The sequence below is a fragment of the Zalophus californianus genome, chromosome 3, assembly GCF_009762305.2.
Source record: "Zalophus californianus isolate mZalCal1 chromosome 3, mZalCal1.pri.v2, whole genome shotgun sequence".
Lineage (NCBI taxonomy): Eukaryota > Metazoa > Chordata > Mammalia > Carnivora > Otariidae > Zalophus > Zalophus californianus.
This window is the reverse complement of record NC_045597.1, coordinates 190408774-190432372: the sequence shown is the minus strand read 5'-3', so window position 1 is coordinate 190432372 and position 23599 is coordinate 190408774. Positions and strand designations below refer to the sequence as shown.

At 48.4% G+C, this 23599-nt stretch overlaps 1 protein-coding gene across 11 annotated transcripts in view; it reads right to left on the bottom strand.

Moving 5' to 3' along the window:
• The window catches only part of AGAP1 (ArfGAP with GTPase domain, ankyrin repeat and PH domain 1), a 527767-nt gene that overhangs the window by 108822 nt on the left and 395346 nt on the right, over positions 1-23599 (bottom strand). For 10 of the 11 annotated variants that reach the window (XM_027588845.2, XM_027588846.2, XM_027588847.2 and 7 more), the window contains one exon: positions 20271-20432. The exons of the other annotated variant lie outside the window; for it this stretch is intronic. In XM_027588845.2, the coding sequence (XP_027444646.1) occupies positions 20271-20432 (162 nt within the window). The remainder of the gene's footprint in view (positions 1-20270; positions 20433-23599) is intronic. 11 annotated transcript variants of the gene reach the window in all.

Below are 23599 nucleotides of genomic sequence, written 5' to 3'. Positions count from 1 at the left end.
TTTCAGTTTACTGGCACCACTATTTGCGTGACAAACGGCTGGAAAGCCCCCAGTTAATCTCCGCCCCCCTGCAAGCCCGACGTGGCGGTAGCTTTGGCTCGTGCAGCCATATAATCAGCAAGAGCTAATAACACCGCCGTGCGGAGGCTGGGAGGTGACACACCAGTGTTTTATCAAGCCCCATCTCCGAGTCAATTTGCACAATGGAGTTTTTGGGCGATGGGCAAGGGAGAGAAGAGATCAAGGAAAGAACGAAGCACAACAAGAACAAAGATGGATAAGCCGCGAGGAGAGAGCATGGTCCTGACACAGAGCCACAGCATCGACGGGAGGAGAGCAGAGGGCTTCCCATCTGGGCAGCTTACAGATTTTCTCAGTGGCGACGTCTGATCTGCAGCATCCAAGTGCCCTATCGAGGCTGTGTGTCCTCCGACGGCGTGGGGCTGCCTCCCGTCCACGATGCCCAGAGCGTGATGCTTCTTGAAGCAGATCTTCTTTCCTTGCCCCCGAACCCCGCCCCCCTACGGGTGGTAGGTAGTGTGGCTTTAAGTAAAGATTTTACTTAGAAACAACACTGAAAATAACATATTTATTTCTATGGCACCACATGCTGAATATCATTCTGATTCTGAGTATCACTTAGTTCTGATTAAAATCTAATCCATTCAATACACTCTCCCCAAGAAATTCACGTAACATGGAAACCAACACAACTTCGCATTTTGAGGCCTCTACTCCTGCTTAATGCCTGTCTCATCAGGTCGGCGGGGAAAGTCCAGGTTAAAGAAGATAATGCACAGAGTGCAATTAGTGTACAGTTTGGCAGAGAGTAAATAATAAATATTAAATAAAATGAAGATGATTCATTTCTCAACTTTCAAAACAGAAAGAAGCAAGCCTCCATTTATTATATTCTTATGTCCATCGGTAAATTCAAGATGTACAAAAGCACCAGCACTGAAAGACACGTTCTCTCCATCCACTATCACACCGCAATGAAAAAGTCGGGGAACATTCCTAAGTGTAACTAGCTTGCAGGAATACATAAAAACACACATGTGGAAAAGATGCTAAATGCAAGGGATTCAAGCAGGGATAAGCATTCTCTATGATTACTTGAAATGAGAAAATGAAAGCACACAGTTATTAAAAAGGACACATAAGGAAAGTGTGTTGTCTAATTTCAGGTGATCTATAATGTGAGCTGTAATTCTGGCCTGGAGCTCTGTGGGAATTGGGGGCCGGGGGCCACGGGGCAAGTGTCTGCCCCAGAGCAGTCCCAGGACTACAGCTTTTCAGAGCTGAACAAACACCCAAGACCTCCGTGCCTCTAGAAATGTTCTGGGTTTTCACATGGGTGAAATCCCACGTGCTCACTCACTCTTTCCCAAATTAGCAGTGAGGAGGTTTCAGGGCTTCCCACATGCTGTTGGATAAGCAATTAAAACACTGTACTCCCAAGGTGCCTGGCTGGCTCAGTTGGTGGAGCGTGAGACTCTTGATCTCGGGGTTGTGAGTTCGAGCCCCACTGTGGGTGCAGAGATTATTTAAAAAAATTAAAAAACCTTAAAAAACAAAAACTGTACTCTTTGGTTTAAACACTTCCCAAAATGTGTTTCAGAACAGAATAATGGTCCTGAGGACTGAACTAGAGTTTAGATGGGTATGGCCACACACGCTTGGTATCACAGTTTAAATAAGTTAAATGAGGATTTCGTTTTCCTTCTTTTAAGTGGAGGGCTTCCAAGAGACTTCAGTGTGCTAAAACTCCCAACAGGGACACAGACTATGCGATGCTCTCCAAACTTCTCCCCCACTGTGTGAAATGTTTCCAAAAAATGGGTCACGGACACAGGACAAGGTGCCCCAGGCGGAAAGTAACTGTTGACCCAGCAGTGTAGAAACATGAGGAAAAATCAGTGTGTTCTCCTGCCCGCCCTGCGAAGGGTAAGCCTTTTCAGCTGTACAGCTGTGACCTGGGGGGTTCCAGATCTCCCGTTGCCCATGCTGAGGAAAAATAACTCCACTCGAGTCTTGAAGGCACAGAGTCTGTTAAAGTCACTGATAGGCTGTACATATAAAAATCCATGCCTGAACATTCAGTTGTTTTTCTTTGCCTTTAATGCACTTTTGCCACTATTTTAATTAGGGAATTGCCAATGTTTTCTTTTTTTTAATTTGTTTGTGTTTTTTTGGGGGGGAGCTGTTCAGCGTTAATAGCAGTCACGACAGTGCAGAGTCTCCAGTTCACCTCTGTGGCTGGACAGGCTCCCTGGAGGCGGCCGCACCCACGGCTGTCATCTGGAGATCAACTGCAGAGGCCGAGAGGAGTCTGTGGAGTGGGGTTTCCATGTGGGAACCGTTTCTGCCCCCCTCACAGGGCAGTGGGAGGGGCCGCTCTCTGCCACAGCCCACCACGGGCAGGTGCTCTGGGTGTTGAAGAAGCAGCTTGAAAACTTTGGTCAGTGCTATTTCGTGGATAATCGCTGATTGTTACTGCCCACGACATTGGAAAAAACACAATTTAGCAAGGGACCTCTTAAGTCAGAACATAACAGGGCCCCTGGGCCTTTCTCGGGTGAGTCCGCATCATCTCCAAATAGACAGCAAGAAATCCGGCTCCCGAGAGTACACTGTGGTATGTCCAAACCGAGTCCCAAGGAAGGAATGAGGGGCGGGCTCTGTCCTGTGTACCCGGAACATAGGAGCTCGGTGACTCTGGACAGCAGGGGGCCAGCAGTCATCTCCTTTTACAGCTAACAGCACTGCCGCGGGGGGGGGGGGTGAGGAGCCTGCTTAGGCCGTCCTGCCAGTAAGAGGTAGAGCTGGATTCAAACCCAGCACGCATGGCTCCCAAGCCCGGATTCCTAACCGGCTCCTATCTGCCTGGTCACAGGGCTTCCACCATCCCAGCCTCTCTTCACGCACAGCCACCTGCCTGTTCGGATTCACCACGCCCTTTGCAAAGAAAGCAAACGCCACAGGTGAGCAGAATGCCGCCGGCACCTGAGGGTGAAGAGAGGGATCTGGATACCTGCCATGCCGCCTGTTTTGCCTTCGTGGACAGTGAGATGCTAAGCGTTTTTAAAAGTTTGATTCTGTGGAGAATCTTCACTTTTTTTCCCCCCTCTGACTTACAATCCAATAAGACATTAAGGAGACAATCACAAGTAAAAGGAACATCTTCCAAAGTCGGAGCAATGAGTAGAAATAACGCCCTTACAAGAAGTAATTCAGCAAAAGAGAAATTTCTTCTTCTTCATTAGAATAAGGGATTGCAGAGTGAAATGCCTTAATTACCCATGAAGCAAGATAACCTTATGTGATTGCCTTCGTTTTAAGAGCACTAGAAAGGAGAATACCCACTATTAAGTGCTCATGTCTTTCTCCCGCTGTTGGAAAACTCCTAATGCCATTCTCCCAACTCTGAAAATAATTCTATGCAGAATAAAATACTAAAAAACTTTTTCTGTATTTCACCTTCTTTATTTTAAGCGGTTTAAGTGGTATGCAGAAAAATGATCATTTTTCTTGAGCATCCCTTTGTATCTGGGGGGTCTCTGGATCACCTTTAAAAACGGCACACATTCTGGTGCCTAGTGCCGCCTGGAAAGGATAAATCCCATAATACTGGAATACAATTGTATGTGGGGAAGAGGCTAGAAGATACTGAAATATTTTTATATTGACTCTTCTATTAAAGAATGGAGAAATAAATGTAACAACTCTTTAAAAATAAAATGAAATTCTTTCTCCTGTTATTTTGCCACTGAATAATTACAACAGTGAAATGAAGGTAAAAGTCAGCAATACAGTAGAACGTAAACATGCAGAGAAGTCAGCATACTGACTAGGGACAAGTGCTGAGTTTAACGAGGCCCCCGTAGCTCCAGTGAGAACATGATCCATCTGCCGAAACACAGTGTTTCGGAGACAAGCTCATCTTGGCCAAAGTGGAGTCGGGAGAAGTAAGGACGGATGATCTCTTGTCTTTCAGGTTTCATGGAGCCCCCGGGCTGCTCACTACGGGAAGTTACAGAGGGCACGCCAGTGTTTTGGGAGACAAAGGAGGAAGCTAGCCTCTGCAAATGAGTGAGGCACTGTCACCTCTGCTGCGTCTCTGCCCCAAGGTCTCCTCAGAGAGCCTTCCTGGCCCCTTCGCCCACCTCAGAAAATAACCTTGCCCTTCCCTGGGGTCCTGAGTCCTCCTGCTCCGCGTCATCTCGTTCCACTGCATCGATCACAACCTGACATATCACATATTTATTTACTACCCGCGGCAATTCTTCCATAATGGGAACAGCGATGTTTGAGGTTCACATGCTCTTCTAGAACTGTGCCACACTCCAAGCAAGAGACAGAGTCTACTTCCCTGCCTGGCACCGAGGTGGGACTCTGTGACTGTGCTGACAGTTTACGGGAGAAGTGACACTGCGTGTACCCTGAGGCTAAGGCACAGAGGGAAACACGGCTTCCTCCTGGCTATGCGGCTCTCCCACGGTGCTTGGCCACTGTGCCGGGAGGAAACCCTGGCTGTGTGGAGAGGTCACGTGCAGGTGTTTTGGCTGACAGCCCCGCAAAGGTCCTCTCAGGCACCAACAAGTAACTGACAAACATTCCAGAGGTTTCCAGCCTCTGGACTCGGTCTTCCAGGTGAGGCCCTAGACATCGTGGAGCAGAGACAAGCCATCCTAGTGGGTCTCCGTCCTAATGCCTGAGCCACAGAGGCAGCTCTGGAGGGCCAATGCCGCACCTGCTGGCCTGGGTGGCCAGAAGCAGGGGCGGGCGGAGTGGAGAGGGAGGGACAAGGGCTTTTCAAGGGCTGTGACTTGTCCTGAAACTGCAGCTTCTACTCTAATAATAACTTTGGTTCACAGAACAGATAACAATATTTGAGCTTTTACGGAGAGAAACATGCAACCACGGAGCTCACAACAGCCGGACACATTGCTTGGTCAACGTGGACTGAAGTTTGTGACGACACGCAGGCGAAGATGCACAGGAACTAGGAGGGCGCCAGCACCCAGCCCCAAGTCGTCTCAAAAATTAAGTGACGGCTACCAGGGACCAGAACTCGAGTCCTGGGAAGTGCTGTGAGGGAAGGTGGTGACAGGGACACCCAACGCGGCACGCAAAGGTGAATGGCCATGGTCACTAATGTGGAAGGGAAGTGGAAAAGCTCATCTTGGCCAAAGTGGAGTCGGCAGAAGTAAGGACTGATGATCTCTTATCTTCCAGGTTTCATGGCTCCCCCAGGCTGCTCATATGGGAAGTTACAGAGGACACGCCAGTGTTTTGGAGACAAAGGAGGAAGCTGGCCTCTGCAAGTGAGCGACGACTGTGAGCCATGCCTGTGCCCGGACAGAGGGCCATGTGCGTGGACACAGGAGCGCACCCTCTGGGGACACCGGCCCACAGCTCCGAGTCCGGGTGGTTGGGATGGGCCCCCACATGGGCGCAGGACATTGGGCGGTGTGACCCAGCCGTGCAGCGGGCGTGGGGAGTCCATCAACACTCGCATACCAGTGCAAGGAGCTTTGAACTAAAAAACATTTAGAGCTTTCTAGAAAGGAAATTAGAAAAGACTCAAACACACGTTAAAGTCATATATTTAGGTTTGTGATTAAGAGGGAGACAATAGTTGATTCACTCAACTGTAGGAGGTCCTTCAAGTCCATAGTACAGATGAGGAAACAAAAGAAAGGCAGAGAGCCATGTCAGGAAAGAGGGACTCAGATATCTTATGCCAACGTTCACTGCGACATTACACAACAGCCCAAAGTGGGACAGTTCCAGTGTCCATCAGCAGGTGAACATGTAAGCCAAATGTGGTCTGTGCTCACAATGAAATGCACACATCGGCCTTAAAAAGGAAAGGAGCACTGACACGCGTGTGCAAGAGTGAGCCCTGAAGACAGGCGGAGTGCAAGGAGCCCACACAAGGGACAAACACTAAATGATCTCATTTATAGAACATGTCCACCACGGGCAGATCCGCAGAGCCAGAAAGTAGGCTAGAGGTCACCCCTGGCTGGGGGAGAGGGCTGGCTATGGGTCTTTTGGGGCGACAAAAAAGTTTCGGAAATCATTCAGTGGCGATGGTTGGACAACACTGTGAATGTGACTGATGTCCATGAACTGTAAGCTTAAAGAGGGCAAATTTTATGTTACGTATTTTCTCATTATAAACAGAAAGTTAAAAAATTAACAAAACACAAGGAAAGAGAGTAAGAAAGTAAGGGAGAAAAAGAAGTCGATTAAGGCGTACATGGAAAAAGAGGGAAAAGAGAAAATGAGAAAAAAAGCAAGAAAAGTCCCAGATAAAGGAAGCTTGAGAAAGAAAAAGAGTGAAATGAGAAGAGAAGCAAAAATGTGGGAAAATGGGAAGAGGAGCTGGAAGCGAAGGATGGAGCCTAATGCCACTCGCGTACGTTGTAGTCCTGCCCAGATGGAGCCCCTCCCAGCCCCAGTCCCCCGGCAGCATCTCAGCTGTGGGTCCAGCTTCCCCCCTGTGGCCCCTAGGTCCCACCCCCATGCGGCCCCAGCATCCCCGGAGCCCCGAGTCTCCCCTAGGGCACGCTTCCTCTCCCAGCTTCCTTCCTGGAGACCGCCTGCAAATGGCCTTGCAGTGCTGAGCACCCTTCCTAGAAGCAGACCTCGAGCGCTTATGGAATGTTCCCTCCCAGTCACACAATGTATTCATTGATCTCGACAGTGTGGAGGGGGGGTTCGGAACACTTTGGGGTTTGGAAAAAAAGTTACACCAAGAACTAGATTGGGCCTATAAATGAATGGCTTCAAATCATGTCTTAGAGTTCTTTAAGCAAAGGAACTTGGGACAAAGAAGCCTCTTGGGTGAACCAATCTGATCAGTTGTGATCAGAGGTAGAAGGTATTGAAGTTATTGATGCCAGCAACCTATTCATCTTCAAATGTTCAAAACATAAGACGACCAATGGCTCTTCACCACCATTTTGGGACCATGCATGGTTTGGAGGAGACGGTGGCTGAGCGCTGGCTTCGTTCCCTGCCCTCCGTGAGTGCTCATGGTGGGGGCGTTTCTATGCTGCTCAAAACAAAACGGCCAAACCATGTCTATGTCCCTTCCCATCCCTGCTGGCAGGACTGGGGCGGGGGGGGGGGGGGGTGCCGCCAACCCCTCTCTTTAGCAATCCCTGAGAGCCAATGATAATATGGGTTACGTTCACTGTTAGGAGTTGTTCAAGAAAATGGTCCCAAACCACCAGGCACAAGGTGAATCCTTCCCTCCCTCCTTCTTGCGTCCTAGCTTTAAGACACCGATCTCCCCACCTCATGAGGAACCAATGTTTACAGAGGGGGCAGGGAGGAATTCAAGAAAGCAATTGGTCTTAAGTTGTTAACACCAATGGATCGGCCTGTTCAGGGTAAACTATATGTTAATTACAAGAGCTATTCTGCATCCCGAGATGAAACTGTACCAGTTTACTGACTCTCTTTAAATGCGAACACTAGGTTCACCTGTTCAGGTAAAATTACGGGGTTGAAAGAAGATCATCATACTGTATGCCACGCTTTTCTAAAGTTATGGCCTTTAAAACTTGCATTATTTGCTAGCTGTGGATTTTATATTTTCCAGTTGTTGTAAAAGTACTTTTTTCTCACCTGTTGAAACGTAGCCATGGATAAGATGACAAAAGTCTTTAACGGCTTGAATAGTAACGTATCAAAATCAAGGAATATCTTTTTGACAGCCTATTATAAAATCCTTTATTTTATATGCATTTATGCCTTAGGAAAAGTCCTAGATAAGCCAAGGTTTGGAGAGAGGATGTGACTGAGAGGCACAGGTCCCCATGGGCGTTGACAGGCTGCAAACAGGGCTGAATTGCCCACACCATGCAAGGGGCAACACTCGGCCGCAATTCTGGCTGTAACTGACGGTCAACTTTGATTTTCTGTTTTGCAGTTTTCTCTTTCCAAGAATCACCACTCAATCTATATTGAGAGAAAATACGTTATTTTCACCAAACTAAGAAAGGAAAAACCCCTCTGTGTGCATGTGTGCACGCGCACACAGAACATGGAATTAGGGATTCTGGTAAGTTCTCCTAGGGCTGTTTAGTTACCTTGCCTACAGAGACTCATGGCTTCTGCAGAGAGCCACTGAAGAGGAAAATTATTCCCACCTGCAGAAAGCAAGAAAGCTCTAAATGAAAACCAAGTAAAAGAACAAAGCTACTACCTATTTACTCAATTAAGAAGAGTCGAGCCAGGTTACTGAGGTATCCCATGGCGAAATGGCACAGTTCCCATTTCTGGTGTCTGTCACCTCAATGGCTGGAGGCGGACTCAGGACAGATTTCTAGAAATATCTACCGACCCCCCACCCTGGCATGTCCAACTCCTCAGTCTTGTACACAACATGTCAAAAAGAACTTTGAAGTTTTCCTATCTGATGATTCTGAGACCATCTATATGCCAAGAACCTGAATTCAGAGGGTAACACAAGGAAGCAAAATTCCTGGTTCATAACCGTGTTCTCTTAGGCATATTATCATTTGCTTAACTGTGTTAGCTTCATAATGGCCAATATCCAGTGATCATTCTGGTAGGAAAAATCCAATCCTTTCAAATATCACTAGGCTTCGAGATCGATAACGGGAAGTACACAACTGCATAAACCCCGAGCTAACAGCCCTCTTGGGCATCAGGAAGCAGAACACGCCCAGACCGGCCACGGCCACGCGTGCACCACAATTACCTGCAACGGGCCAGTCAACTGTAGGACGGATCCACCACCTATTTTCCTGCAGACGCAAAGCTCTCTAGTAATTAATGCCTTCAGGCCAGGACGGATGCTCACTGACGGAGACACCTTGGAGCCTGGAGCGGCACCCAGACTGTCCTGGGAACTCACACGCGGTGGCCATGCGCTCCAACCGGCCCTCCATGCTCAACACGTGTGCTTGGCGGCAGAGGACGTGGACTATCTTAAATATGATCAAACGTCGTATCATTAAACAGAAATTAGACAAGAAACAAGGGAAGCCTATGGATTGACTGGGAGTTCAGATGCTCTAAATGGCTAATCCGTCCATTTTTCACCTGAAGCCCTCTCCAAATGCAGTTTTGCTATTAAGCAAAACCCAAAGAAAGGTAATCAATTCCAACTAAAAAGCACTTATCCTGGGATGATGGTGTGCAAGGCACTTCAAACCCCTGGCTGCCTGCCAAAACCCAGACAACAGCCATCAATGTTTCTGACTATCCGAGAGCACAGGGGCCATGCATAATTGACTAGAAGATGGGCTAAAACTGTGCCCAATCAGTGTGTGATCAAAAACGCGTGGAATATTCAGCACCACTTGATTACATGGAGGCTTGTCCTTTCTCTCTCCTCATGAAATCTCTTCAAGGTCCAGAGTACTGTAATAAGATCATTACTGTCAAGCGCTACGAATCGCAGGCAATGAGTCTTGGGATAGGAAGTCATACTTCACAAGCTCCCCTGGTCTCTCTCTCTCTCTTTTTTTTTTGTATTTTACTGCATGCAGAGGCAGCAAGGCGACGAGGTGGCAGATAATGATCACATCACTGTGTGGCAACTAGAAAGGCACTTTTAAAGAAAAAGCAGAGAGAAATCAGCTTAAGAGAAACTAAAACATTTTCCCTTTTGCTTTTTCCCCCTTAAAAAAATTAAATAGAATTAAACTGTATGCAGTTGTCGCTCTTCATGAACTCGGATATAATGTCATTGAATTTAACCATTTGAGAGATTTTCATATTGCAGCCGAGCCCATTACCCCACAGACAAATGGCCAATTTTCTCCATGTCCCGAGTACAAAAGAAGCCCTTGATAAGTTGTGTGTGTGTGAGAGGCAATGCCTGCCGTGGGGCTCACAGGGCTTCCCTCTTTCATCAGTGATGACACCCTGGGCTCGGGGCCTGGCGCCTACCGCATGGCTCCGACGGAAAGGGATACACTTGAAAGCATGAGGGCATTAGCAAAGATTACTAAGCAAACAGTTTACCTCAGACCGCACCTGCTCTGGAGCCTCACTAACACGTCGCAACAACATGGGAGCGCGCCACGATCAGACCCCGCAAGCACGTGAGGCACACATTTGATTAATCCTTGAACTCGGCGGTGGAGGGGGGTGGTTGAAGCAAATGGGGGGGGGCTTCGTCCACGGCTTCCCTCTACCCTCCATCTTCAAACTACGTCACTCCCCTCATCCCCCCTAAAAAGGGTATCATCCTCAGAACGAACGTAAAAACATGGATTCGTTGCATCCGTGATAGGGAGTTAAACATCCCTAAGTTTTAAAAAGTTGCAAAAGTGATGTCCCCTTGTCACAGACAGGAGCCAGCCTGCAGTTGTCGAGCCAGCCTCCATGTTCCAATCCTGCATGTTCCAACTGCCTGCAGAGGGGCTGAAGCAGTGACTCCCAAATTTCCCTGGAATGTACCAGAGTGTGCGCGCATACCCGGGAGAGAGATTGCCAAGAAGCTGTGCCAGCACAGGGGTCCTGAGGAAAGATGCTGAGGTCAAAAGTGGCAAAGGGATTGTTGCTTCCAAATTCCATTTTTTAAAGATTTATTTTTTATTTTAGAAAGCATATACGCACGAGTGGGGGGAGCGGTGGGGGGGGAGACCCCCCACTGAGCAGGGAGCCCGAAGCTGGGCTGGATCCCAGGACCCCGAGATCTTGACCTGGGCTGAAACTAAAAGTCAGAGGCTTAACCAATTGAGCCACCAGGTGCCTCGCTGCTTCTGGGTTCTTCAAGGCCATGGTGGGGCATGGCAGGTGTGGCCCTGCCCAGCGCTCTTCCTCATGCCCAAGCCCCTGAAGTCCTTGCCAGGTGGCCAGCATGAGTCCTCGAGGCCGGAGGCGACCCCGAATTCACATCACCTGCAGTACTTCCCTGACCCTTGCCCTTCGCCTGTGAAAACGGAGACAACCGGGCCACCCGCCGACACCACCAGGGTGTCTGGAAGCTGCGATGAGTCACACGTTTAAGAGCGGGCACTGAATCAGTCCGGGCTTCCTTCCCTCACACTTGATGACGTATCCTAACAAGGGATCCAGGGCCCTGGGGGAGGGAGGTGTGGGCTGCGTGGTCGAGTCTGTGGAGTATCTTCCTCCAAAGGCACAAGAGGGCACATCCCAGCCCACGGACAGGAACAGGAAGTCACAAGGTTGTGTGGCCTGAATGTTTATGTCCTTCCAAAATTCATCTGTTGAAGCCTGCGGTGGAGATGGAGACGGTGGGAGGTGACCAGGGTTGGTGCGGAGAGGGCGGGGCCCTCAGGACGCACTTAGTGGCCTCACAAGAAGAGGAAGAGCGAGTGCACACGTGGAGGAAGGGCCGTGAGCACACAGTGGGAGGGTGGCCTCTGCAAGCTGGGAATCAGGTGCTCGCCGAGAACCAGACGGGCCTCGCCTTGCTCTTGGACTCGCAGCCCCTGGAACTGGGAGAAACGAATTTCCACCGTCTAAGCTGCCCATCTGTGGGTCCGTCACGGCCCCGGCTGAAGGATACAAACGGTATATGTGAATTTTATTTGTCCTTCCCATTAACCAAGTTGTTTCCACACAGACCTAGTTCTGCATTCAGTCACTGGCTTTATTCCGTTTTGCTTTACATCCTTAGGAATGAAGCCCCCCCGACGTGTGACTGTCATTACTGCCAGCACTGCAAGGGAAGACGCAGCTAGAACTTCCCAGGGGCCAGTCCATCCTGGGGTCCCCCGGACAGAAGTGTCTGAGGCCCCCATGAGGCCGATGCTGGTTCAGACACATCATCACATCTTCCTTCTGAGCATTACAGTTTCAGTTTCCCTCCGGTACTTTTGCGACAAAATACATGTAGCAAAGTAGAAGTATAAAAAGTGCCTACGCAACTGGAATGGCCAGGAAGGCCCTGCTGGAACCGTGCTGGCCCTGCCCCTCCTGGCTCGGAGGCCCTGGTCAAGCACAATGCAGCACAGTGGGGGTCTCCATGTCGTCGCAGAGATAAGCGATAACCAAAGGTCCTGACAGCTCTGACGTTCTGAGAACATCAAGAAAAGGACTCTGAGGGGTAACCTGCAGGTGACTCAGTGTCCCAGACTAGGCAGCATTCCATTCCCAGGGCGCCCAGAAGGAAACGTGCTGTCTCGCGGTCTGTCCGTGGACCCTGGAGACTGTGGGCAGCTCATGCCGACCGAGCCCCACTGCAGAACGGCACCCCTAAGTCGAGGGAAAAGAAGAGCCATTGAGGTCTGTCACATCCCTGTCCTCTGGGACAGGCACCTTGAAAGGAGTCTGCATTTTTCACAGCTGAGCCCATCCCTGCTCGTGGACGGCAGGAGACCCTGGGACCCCCATTTATCACCATTCCCTTTCTGTACTCCCCCTCCTTTTCTGGAGCAGCAGAGATCTCCTCCTCTACAAACGGCTCGCCTCCTCTGCAGAGCCTCCCGCGGGGACTCCAAGGTGCCGGGAGTGCCTTGGGGTCCCTGCACAGGCTGCTCGGTGGACGCGGCCTGTTTACGGATGTGCACGCTCCACCTGACGGCGGGCATCCTGAAGGCAGGGGTTGCCTCCGTCACTGTGACAGCCAGCAGGTGACCAATGCACTTCCAGGGAACTCAATCTAACTCTTTAGTTTGTGTGTACTTGAAAAAAAATAATATCAAAACCCCTTCTGTTGTTGTCGGCTCATCATGATAGGGATCCTCTGTTCTGGGTCTTCCTGCTGTGGTCGACTCAGCTTTGTTTATGTCCGACCCGCCGACTTCCACAAAGGAGCTGCGGGTGCCTCCAGCTCATGTGTGTCGGGAGGACGGGACCCTGCAGGATGGCTTTGGAGTCCACGGCGCGCCATCTATCCTGTCAACGTCTAGAGTAAACCCAGAGCTACTCAAATCCAGCAAGTCCGTTCTCGGGGGAGCTGGGGTTACAATCTGAGAGCTTGCTTTGGAAAAATGACCTGGTATGTGGGGAGTAGCAGGTCCCTCCGAAAACGTGCTGTCTCCTCTGACTTTCAGCTCAAGGGTGAAGAAACCCAGCCACCCTGGCTCCCTTCTCTGAGTGGCTGTACTCGAGGAATATCTTCGAGGAAGAAGTTCAAATTCCTGGTTTTTCACATTCATGCTGATTAACTACTCGACTCAGCGATTCAGATGCACTAACTAGTTTAATAATGAGGGAGTTCAATTATGAAGTCCTTACTGTTCTAAAACATGGCTGGTGATTATGGGGTTTTTGTGGAGTCGATTACGGAGGCTTCTCGTTCCCTCTCTTTTGACTCCAGGCAGCTGCCAAAATTAAAACAAGGAGCAGATGCGAGGTGTGCTGCTGGAACGTTCTTGAAAATTAAAAGGAGGGACTCCAAGGTGATGTGTGCTAGTGATGCTTGCACAGGTTTCATACCCCCTCCCTCTCCAGCCACCTCCAAATAATACGAAATCAAATGAGCAAACCGCACAGACAGGAAACCAACCGTGAAGGCAGTTTCTTGGCCCTGACCCCAGGCTGGCTGCGTGCGCCATCACGGGCAACACGGAGTACCTGGCGTGTCGGCTGTGGCCAAGGAGGAACGGTAAGAACATCACGGTGATGCGACACTTCCGTAACAAACTGCCCTCCCTACCACCGAACCATGTGCAAAATCCCTAGATGACCCAGCGATGCCCCAAACGGCACGAGAGTCAACACAACTCAATGGTCACCGATGAACGGAGCTTCAGTGCTCCCGGGTCTTGCCTTCTTATAACCCTAAGCGCTCAGGAACAAGACCGGACGATGTGTGTGCATGGTATTTCCTCTCCAGACTGCCTTCCAAAACCCTGCCGCACGAGTAAAACGCTGTTTTCCGGAGGTAAAAGGTTAACTAACTGATCAGGTACAGCAACAGCTGTTTCCTTAGTAGCAGCTAAGTGAAGGTGAGGACGAAACTCCGTCTTGTGCCAAATTAAGCACCACTGCTGGTGTTTTAAGTTGTAAACGGAGAACATATGATGAAAACGCGATGCCTTCTGCAGCGTTTTATTAAATAACCGTATGTACTCAGTCTGCAGAAGATAAAATGAAGCTCTGTGGCATGTTCCCTTTCCCTTTCGTAACTCAACGCTCTTCCGTCCTGTTCACAACTACCCCCGCGCGCCTCATTTAAACATGGGCTGAAAAGGTAGGTGGTCTCTTGTGTATGTCTTAGTTCCAAGTTAAGGCTCTAAAGGCCTTTGCGGGGGGAGAGAGGAGCTGAGTCTTACTTCTCACTTCTCCCACGGAGCCAAACACACGATGCTTCCTATGTGCTGGATGCTTGATACTTGATAAGAGGATAAAATGCTTCGCCATGTCAGGTTCTTTGGTGCAGGAAGGAAGGAAAACTCCATCCGGGCTGACCTTTGCAACTTGGACTTAATGAAATTTGTAAACAAATTTCAGGCTCAGGCCTTGCCTCTGATTACCTACTGAGTGCAGCTGGGATGGGCAATTCGTTTTTCTTTTTCTTCTTCTTCTTCTTTTTTTAATCCTAACGGAGAGAGGCCGTTTGTGACTTTTCCTCCACAAGATAATACTTCAGTATCCATCCAGGATCAACCATACAACGGTTCTATAAAGACCCAGAATGAACAACCAAGGGATCAGGATGAGAAGGATAAAATAAATTCCCTTCTGAGACCTCTGGAACAAAGCACGGTGAACCCAAGGGGGGGGAGGGTAACACAAGAGGATTTCTGTATATCCTCTTATATAATAAGACTGGGTAAATCCAGACTGGCTCTGCATTTTTAAAGAAAGATCTTTGCTACACAACTTCTAGATGTTATGATCCATATAAAAGTCAGTATCTTTACATGGAATCTGAGAAATATCAAGGAAGCTACTCTGTCTGCCCCACTCCTAGATTCAAAAGCCGCTCCACATACCTCAAAGACTTGCTTTTTGCCTGGTGGAAAGAGTTTGAGGCAGAGAATCAAGAGAAAGTTCTGTCACCTACCAGCAACCTGACCCTGGACAAGAAAGCCACTTAACCTCTCTCTACTTCCACCTTTTCACTGGGGGAACAGGGAAATTAACACTTGATGCAAACTTGCATGAATGTTATAAAACTAACGAGAACCACCAGATTTGGGACCACAGAGAATGCAGGACTCTTTGTTTCACTTCTGCAACAGTAAGCTCACTACTGGACCCTGGATAAGAAGATGCCCAGAGAGCATCGCGATTCAGAGACAATGCCAAAACACAGCAAGTCATTAAAGATCTGCATCCTTTCTACTGCCCAGGGGTTTCTGGGCACATGCCCTTCAACTTGGTTCTGGTGACAAATCCAGGGCCCTGGGTGCTAGCACCCTTCCAGAGTTGAACTCCCCTCCAGCCAGTGCTGTGGCCACCACAGGGGACAAGGTGCCCTGCTTCTTACAAAGTTTGCCTTCTAATATCTGAACCAAAATCCATCTCCTTGAAGCGTCCATCCACCAGTCCCAAAGAAGCCCACCTGGGCCACCGAGGAGGTGAGTTCACGTGCCCCCAGGCTCCTGTCCTTCCCTCCAGCTCTTCTAGATACTTCAAAGATTCCCTCCACATCATGGGCTTCAGGCCCCACATCCGTGCGTCTTGCCCACATCCGAATTCACCTTCATTGGTCTGTCATCATCGTAGAGTACAGAGCCCAGGTCTGAACATACAATGTAATTAATTCTGAGCAAATCAAACCCAATTTAAAATCAAATCACCAATATTTTAATATCCAATGTTCTGAAGGGTCTATTAAATAAGAGTACAAGTAGAAATGGGATATGTGGATTTTTCTTTATTTTTTAAGCCTAACAACCACCTGCACCTTTTTTATGGTACAGCCAGAGGATGTTGGCTTCTACGAGGCTCGTTCTTCTCAAAGTTAAACTCACTGAAAAAGTGTCCTATTCCTGCCCAAAGTTAGCCTCAGATATCAGCCCTGGGAGCAACGAGGCATCCATCACCTTTCTGGGGCACTCTGTTTTCGATGACATATGAGGTCCCTCTCACAAAGTCAGAGTTCACTGCCCCAGCTTGTACCCCACACTTCCTCCACAGCATAAGGAGGGGGCTGAGTTATTTTTAATTTCTGACTTTTTTTTTTCTAAAGGTCCTTTCATTTATTTTAGAGAAAGGGAGAGAGAATGTATGTGAGCAGAGGGAGGGGTGGAGGGAGAGAGAGAATCCTGAAGCAGACTTCCCACTGGGCGTGGAGCCAACTCGGGGCTCAATCCCAGGACTGAGATCATGACCTGAGCTAAAATCAAGAGTGGGCTGCTTAACTGACTGAGCCATCCAGGCACCCCTAATTTTTGACTCTTTAAATGATACTAATCGTTTTAGATGAGCCCAGTGACTGGCTTGAATATCCAAACAACTTCTCTAGTGCTCACACATATACATACATACCTAATCAAGTTATGACGTTAGAACTCAAAATATCTATAAAGATAAGGAATTCTTTTATATTTATAAAGATCACAGTTTCTGCTTCTATAATGTACTAGATTCACTCCGTTCATTTTAAGTTATACATATAAGCAAATGACTGTTCAACTTAAGTTATAGCATCTTCTGCCGTCGGGTGTAGAGTTTAATCATCGTTTTTCAGAGTAAGAGAGCTAGGACAACGACCGTGAGTGCTGGTACCACGAGAAACTGGCTGGACAGGATGGCCTTATTTCCATCAGGGGCACCAAGAGCCCCCATGTGGACAGAGCATTTCTGGCTTCTGAGGCAGCACAGACACTGAGGATATTATCCTGTTAGCTCGTACTTTCTGGACAAGCATCCTGCCAAGGTAAGAAATAGCTGGCACCAGAATCTTTGCACTTGGCTGAGCGTCTAGGGCTCCTGTGTGGTGGGCTCGGCTGGGGAATGGTACAGAGGGGCATTCAGGAAGCTCTGACCACCCCCTCAGCTGGGCTCAGGCCAGGCCCCCAGGAGACAAGGGTGGATAGCACGCAGCCCTGCCCTCTTGAGAGGCTTCTGGTCTACCGCACTTACTGAGGGTCAGTGCACAGACTTCCCCAGGGATTTCTCAGAGGCACTGTCAAAGGCATGAGCACCACCTTGCTTCTGTTGCTTCATCTCTATCTTCTGTCTGTCTCTGCCTTAGAGGCGGACCCGTGTGGCTGGTGCCCTTTGGCTTCTGCTTGGGTTTAGTTGGCAGGCAGGAGATCAGAGGCAGGGAGGGGAACGAAGTTCGGGCAGTCCCCCGGGTCCCTCACCCTCTGGGTCACCATAGGCTAGATAGGTCCCTCTGCTGAAGGCCATAGCTCCTGACTGGAGGCCTTGCCCAAACAGCTCTCTCTCTGGGTCCTGATAACTGGCCCCTCTGCTACCCATTACACTCCTAGGGTTCTGCACCATCCCCTGGCTTTTCCCACACCTCTGTAGACAGTCCCATGGTAAACTTCCCTCGATGACCCAGCTTGAGGGTGTCCTGTTTTCCCCCAGGACCCTGACTGAAGTAGCTAACTTTCAATGATACTTTATTTTTCTTATACTCTGTAGAGGTTTGAATCTAGTCATTTGTCCCAATGACTTATGTCAAAAACCATATAACTCAACTACTTTTCAAGCATCTTCTAGAGAACTTTTTATATCTACAATTCCAATTTTTCACCATGAGGTCAGTCTAACACAGAATAAGGTGGAAGCAACCAGTCATAGTGCCTTGCAGGAAAGTGAAACAGAAATATTTTCTTAAAATTAAAGTGTCCTCTAAAAATAAAACATATACAACTAGCTTTAATTTCAAGAACAGATGTTTAAATTTAGATGGTTTACGCCATTTACTTAAAGGAGCTAACAGCTGTTGAGACTATTACAAAATATTGTGTATCACTAAATCTAAAATGACCTCAACTGTAGGTTGCCTTATGGCTTCAGAGATGTTAAAATATGAAAAAAAAAAAGTACTTTAGAAATAATGAACTATAGTGCGCCTCACAAAAATGACTCACTTACCGTTTTGTATGTAACCTTTCCTAGGGAAAAATGAATCATTTTCTTTTTATAGAGAATCTGTTGCCTTATTTCCGACTGGAAAGATGTCACGGCCGTTGGTATTACAGACACAATAATCAGTTAACTAGGAAGTGAGGGGCAGCTTCCCTTCTGATCATTGGTGTTGAATTTCTGAACACACGTCAACCATTACTCATCATCCATGCTTGAGATACTGTGGCGATTTCTAATTTGGGTGTTTCTATGGTGCCTGGGAGTCTGTCTTTCTGTCTGTCACCACCGTGGCAGTAAAACCTTTTAATGAAAGGGTCCAAGGCTGTTTTTGTGTTGAGGATCTGTCTCAGCCTTATTATATGCTATTGCTCAGAGCACAGGATATGATCCCAGTAACTCAGGAAATGGGGCTGGGAGCTTCTCAGGTGTCCAACAAGCTCACGGACACCTCTCAAACCTCCTTCAAGTCACCACTGGCTGACGGGGACACTGGTTTGAAGACGCGGTTCAATTAAATATGCAACCACTGATTTACCTGAAGGCTATATCTTACTTACACAGTTTTCACTCTGTCAAGAGGTGGGTAGGATATAATTAGAAAGTGTAAAATATGTGTAATGTACTTATAGGTGGACCTGATAATCAGTTTCCACCAAGTGGTGTTTCTGAAAAAAGTTGTCAGAAACATGACATACCCAGTAAGATGTTTATCCGTGACACGGACAGGAGGCCTTTCCCTACAGCAAATCTTACTCTCCCCTGGGGTACGTGCGGCGCATGTCACCCACCCTGGTGAGGTGCCAGGCTTCTTCCTGGTTTCTTCCCCCACCTCCTGTTCAGGTAGGGCGTGGCTGCTGGTGCATGGCTATGGCTGGGTGCTCTTTGCTAAAGCGGAGTTTGAAAAGAGTCTCAGCAACGCTTGGCATCTGTAGCTGGTTCCTTTCTACTGGGAAGGTCAGAAATGTCTGGGTGGGTGCTCTGATCCATAACTGTTATTTTCCACCACTGCTGATATAATAGAATCATCCTCATTTATCATAACGGGAGAAAATCGGTTTTTATTGGCTAAACTTGTTAGCAGGGAGCCTATGGGAGGCAGTAAGGTAAGAGATATAAAGAAGAAGCTCTCTTAGCCTCTTCCCTGCTCGGCCACTATGACAGCCCCCACAAGCCACCAGACACTCTGAACCTCTGAGTTCTCAGATGCGGGAAACATGCCGCCACTCAACTCACAAATCATGTAAACAACAAACTCTCCGCACACACCATCAACTCTGTTCCTTCCTTGCTAATGTATGCATTGTGGGCTTAGAGGCTCATGGCTGGATACTAGGAGGGAAGAAGCCACTCTCTCCAACACTGCAAATTGTAGTTCTGAACAGTCAAGTAGAGGATTCAGGAAAAGCATGGCAGAAACAGAGAAAAAGGGTATAAGTTATAAAAGTATTTCTGGCACGTGTGTGGAACGCATGTTGAAAACAGACTCTTTTACTATTGATGGTGTCACAGATAACAATTCATGTTAAACAACGATGCTGCGAAATTTTTATTTTCCTTTGACATATTTTCTTCAGCTTGTTTATTACAACTGCATTAATTTCGCCTCTCATAATGTGTGTGTGTGTGTGTGTGCGTGCGCACATCTCCACTTTGCATCTGTGAAATAAAAAAATGTAAATCCATCTGAAGGAGCGACTTCAGAAAGATCACACCTGGCCATCACTGAGAATAAAAACTAAGGGCTCAACAAGTCAAAGGAGAACCAAGACAAACTGTGACAAACCATGACAACTGGAATATTAATAGAGCCCACAAAACAATAAGAGCGGATAGACACTCACAGAAGGAACATTTATCATAACGTGTTGCTGAAAGCCAGGATTGGGGTAGCTGTCTTGTAAGAATTAAGACCAGCCGATATCAGAAAAGAATCCTCGAGGAGGAGAGGCAACCATCTTTATTAGAATAAAACAATATGGCGCCCCTCCCAGTTGGAGTGGACACTGTTGACCCACGGTGTGGAGGGAGGGCAAGACCCAGAACCTGACCAGGCGGGTGACAGGAAAACTGGATTTACCTTCTACCAGACGACGACTCCCAGAAGGGAAGAGAGCTGATCTGGTGGAATGATCTTGAGAATCAGTCAGTGATGAGGCAGCTTCCAAGGCCCCTCTAGTGTTGCCTTGTACACAGAAAGCACGTGCAGTGACCTGCACTGTGGTGCATGTGTGGTCCTGAGGGTATGGGACTTCTCCAGCTTGAAACGCAGGACTCAGACTCTCACCCTGAACTCCCCAGGGAAACCTTACCTTCAGCGGTGCCGGAGAGCCCGTCGGCTTTGAAGTTGCTGGTACTTTTCTTCCTTCGGTGCTTCTTTCTGTTGGCGTGAGGGGAGGGGGGCGGGTCGAGCTTGGGGCTGGTGGTGCTGGAGATACTTGGGCTGGAGCACACGGAATCGCCCAGCCCCGTGTCTGCCATGGGACCGGAAAAGGCAAAAGAACGCAAAAGTTAACACTTACAAAATCGACTTTGCAGAAATACGAAAGCAATGTTCCTCCAGTATCCTACCAGGCCCCACAAGTACTATATTAAGCTGAGATCACTGGATTGGAGGCCCCAGAGCATCCAGTATTAAAAGTTCTCAGGCCGTTTCCTCTAATGTACCACCTGCCATTAAAAAAAAAAAAGACTTTATTTTTGGATCATCTGTAGGCTGTGCAGCATTTAAAATTCGCATGATCGGTGTTCTGGAAAAGCAAAGTGAAGAGTCCATGCTTTTTACTAGTTTTTCTCTTCCCATAGTTACCCTGATACATTAGGAGCGAAATCAAGAGGTCTTGAGAACGCATCTGAAGGCGTCCGGTGGTGGCTCTGTCTCTGCGCGTGCGCACAGGAGAGAGGGAGTCCTGGTTTGCTTACTTGCACCCTCAACGTCACATACGACCGCGGCACCGGTTTATTACTAGCGAGAAATGGCACGCTGTGTCTCTGTCCATTGCAGACCTGCCAATTATTGATTCACTGAAGCTATTTATAGAATTTTAAGACCATTGCACACACGTGTGAATTCACTATAAGTGAAACTTAATTTAGTACGTCCATCTTTTTCTTTATCCAAGAGAACACCAGAGTCATGCTTAAAAGAGCAGGGAACAAACATGGACTTCAACCAGAGAGAGTCCTCCCAAAAAGTGAAGGAGAGGCACCCTCCAACCGCCGGCAGGGCCTGAAGAAATCTTTATTTCACGAGTCAGCCTCTCTGTAAACTCAAATGACACCAAGCGCTTTGTGATGCACTCCATTCGTTCAACAAGTATTTTCTGAACGCCTACTGTGGGCCGTTTTTCTAGGTGCTTGGGTTCCATCACTGAGACAAACAGATGAAGATTCCCTCCGAGTGGCCCCAGTCCAGATGCAGTAGAAGGTAGTAAAGTGTCAGGAAAACGAGTAGGTTGGCGTGGGGGCCTGACCACCCCAAAGTGCCCGCAGGATAACCCAGCAGCACCGGATGGCACCAGACCCTGGAGACTGCTCAGCGGGGTCTAATCTTCTTCTAAAAGTAGTAATTCTCGTACATATTTTATTTTTTTAATCTCTTTTTTTAAAAATTTTATTTATTTATTTGACAGAGACAGAGACAGCGAGAGAGGGAACACAAGCAGGGGGAGTGGGAGAGGGAGAAGCAGGCTTCCTGCCGAGCAGGGAGCCCGATGCAGGGACTCGATCCCAGGACCCTGGGATCATGACCCGAGCCGAAGGCAGATGCCTAACGACTGAGCCACCCAGGCGCCCTTGTACGTATTTTAAAAATGCTAGATCCCACTGGATAGCAGATGCAAACTGTAAGTGTCCCAGAAAAAAAAGAGGCTAATCTAATGAACAGGTGCGCATCATTTCCGAGGGCTCAGAGGCTGTCTGGTGTTGCTAAGGGACCTTGGGATCCGAGAACATTAGCTGGTTCCGAAGCAACCCTTTTACAGCATTACTCAACACTCACACTTCAGAAGGGATTTTTTTTTTGTTCGTTTCAGATATTTTCTGCCCAGGTTGTAAGCCTTCATTCACTCTCTGACCCATCCTCTCTGACTGTCTAGGACCTACCCCATGTCAGGCACGGTTGACGGACGACGGGACCATCACAATGTCACAATGACCGCCCCCCTGTCCCCACCCCCGAGGAGCCGAAGCCTCACCATGGAGGAGGGTGAGGGGAACGGGCAAGGACGACCGGCCTCTGAGACAGCAGGCTGGCCTTTTGCTCTTTCAGTTTGTCCCTTGGGCATCCACTCAATTCAACGCAGCATTTTCATTCCCAACTGTGCGTCCCAATCCTTAGGTCACTCCAATGCTGTAATGCTCTCTCCTGAAAGAACATTCCTCATCTCTGCACTGGGATGTCTGTCAGTCATCTGTATCTAACCGGCATGCCTGTTCCCCAGGGCAGCTGCAGATGCCCATTTTCCCCGTACGATGCTGACCACAGAGTGGCGACACCATTACGACATAAGCATCCCCAGGTCCCTCCCATCATCCAGGACTTCCTTTTGAAGGCACACACCAACGTCCTTTGCAAGATGTTAAGAATATACACTTGAGTTATGTATAGTCAGGTCATAGCTGCCACCCATGTGGGGTGGCTTTATGTCTGCACTCTATTCCCTTCCAGGACTCTTTCCGTCTGTCTGTCCTGTAACAGCACATGGCCTTGAATGCGATGACTAAGGTGTCCTGGTGCCAAACATGGCAGGGCACGCCCCCCGACGTTGTAGATCCTTCCCCATTGCCTTGGCTATTCATTCTGATCACACAACTTGGTAGATCCACCCAAGATACCAGAAAAGACATTAAACCGGGAGGAGTCAAACAGAGCCGCCAACCTGCAGACGCAGCGGCGCGCAGCTGAAAGCGCTGGTGAGCGACCACGCAACAAGACATCGTCCGCGCATCCCGCTCCAGATCCTCGGCCTTGCCTAGGGAGAAACTACCACACACTCTTGTCAAATGCTTTGCTGAAGGGCTACACGGCCGCCCCACTGACACACATTTTTGACAATTTTTAAATAAAGGGAAATCCACTTCATGTTTTCTCTCCTTAATGAGCTATCCTGTTTAGTTAATTCACTGTTTCCTTTTCTATATTCACCCAAAGCACTTCTCTAACATCCTAATTTAGAATCTGACTTGGGAACGACCTTAAACTCCCTGGAATACTAGTCATAATTCACCTTCCTGGGGAACAAAATGACATGTGTCTGTGTCCAGGGATCTCCCTCCATTCCAGATGCAAAAAACTGTTCCTAAAGTCATTAACAGGGACTCGAGCAATTTCATTCCCAAGTTTTCTGGATATTTTGGAATATTTGTAATTCAGGGAGAAATCTCTGATTCACTTGAAGCAAATGGCTGAGCGGCATCCTTGAGGTAGCAGTGACACCTGCCTTCCCCCGAGGGCCCATCAGCAGCCTCTCCAGCCTTCCTTTCCGTGGGCACCCTTCCACACCAGTGCACCCATCCACCTGTGGCTCTGGAGTCCCACTAAGCCACTGGCTCTCAACTGGAAACCCCTGCCCAGGGACACCTGGTAATGTCCACAGATATTTCTGGTTATCAGACTGAGACAGGTGGAGGTGTACTGGCA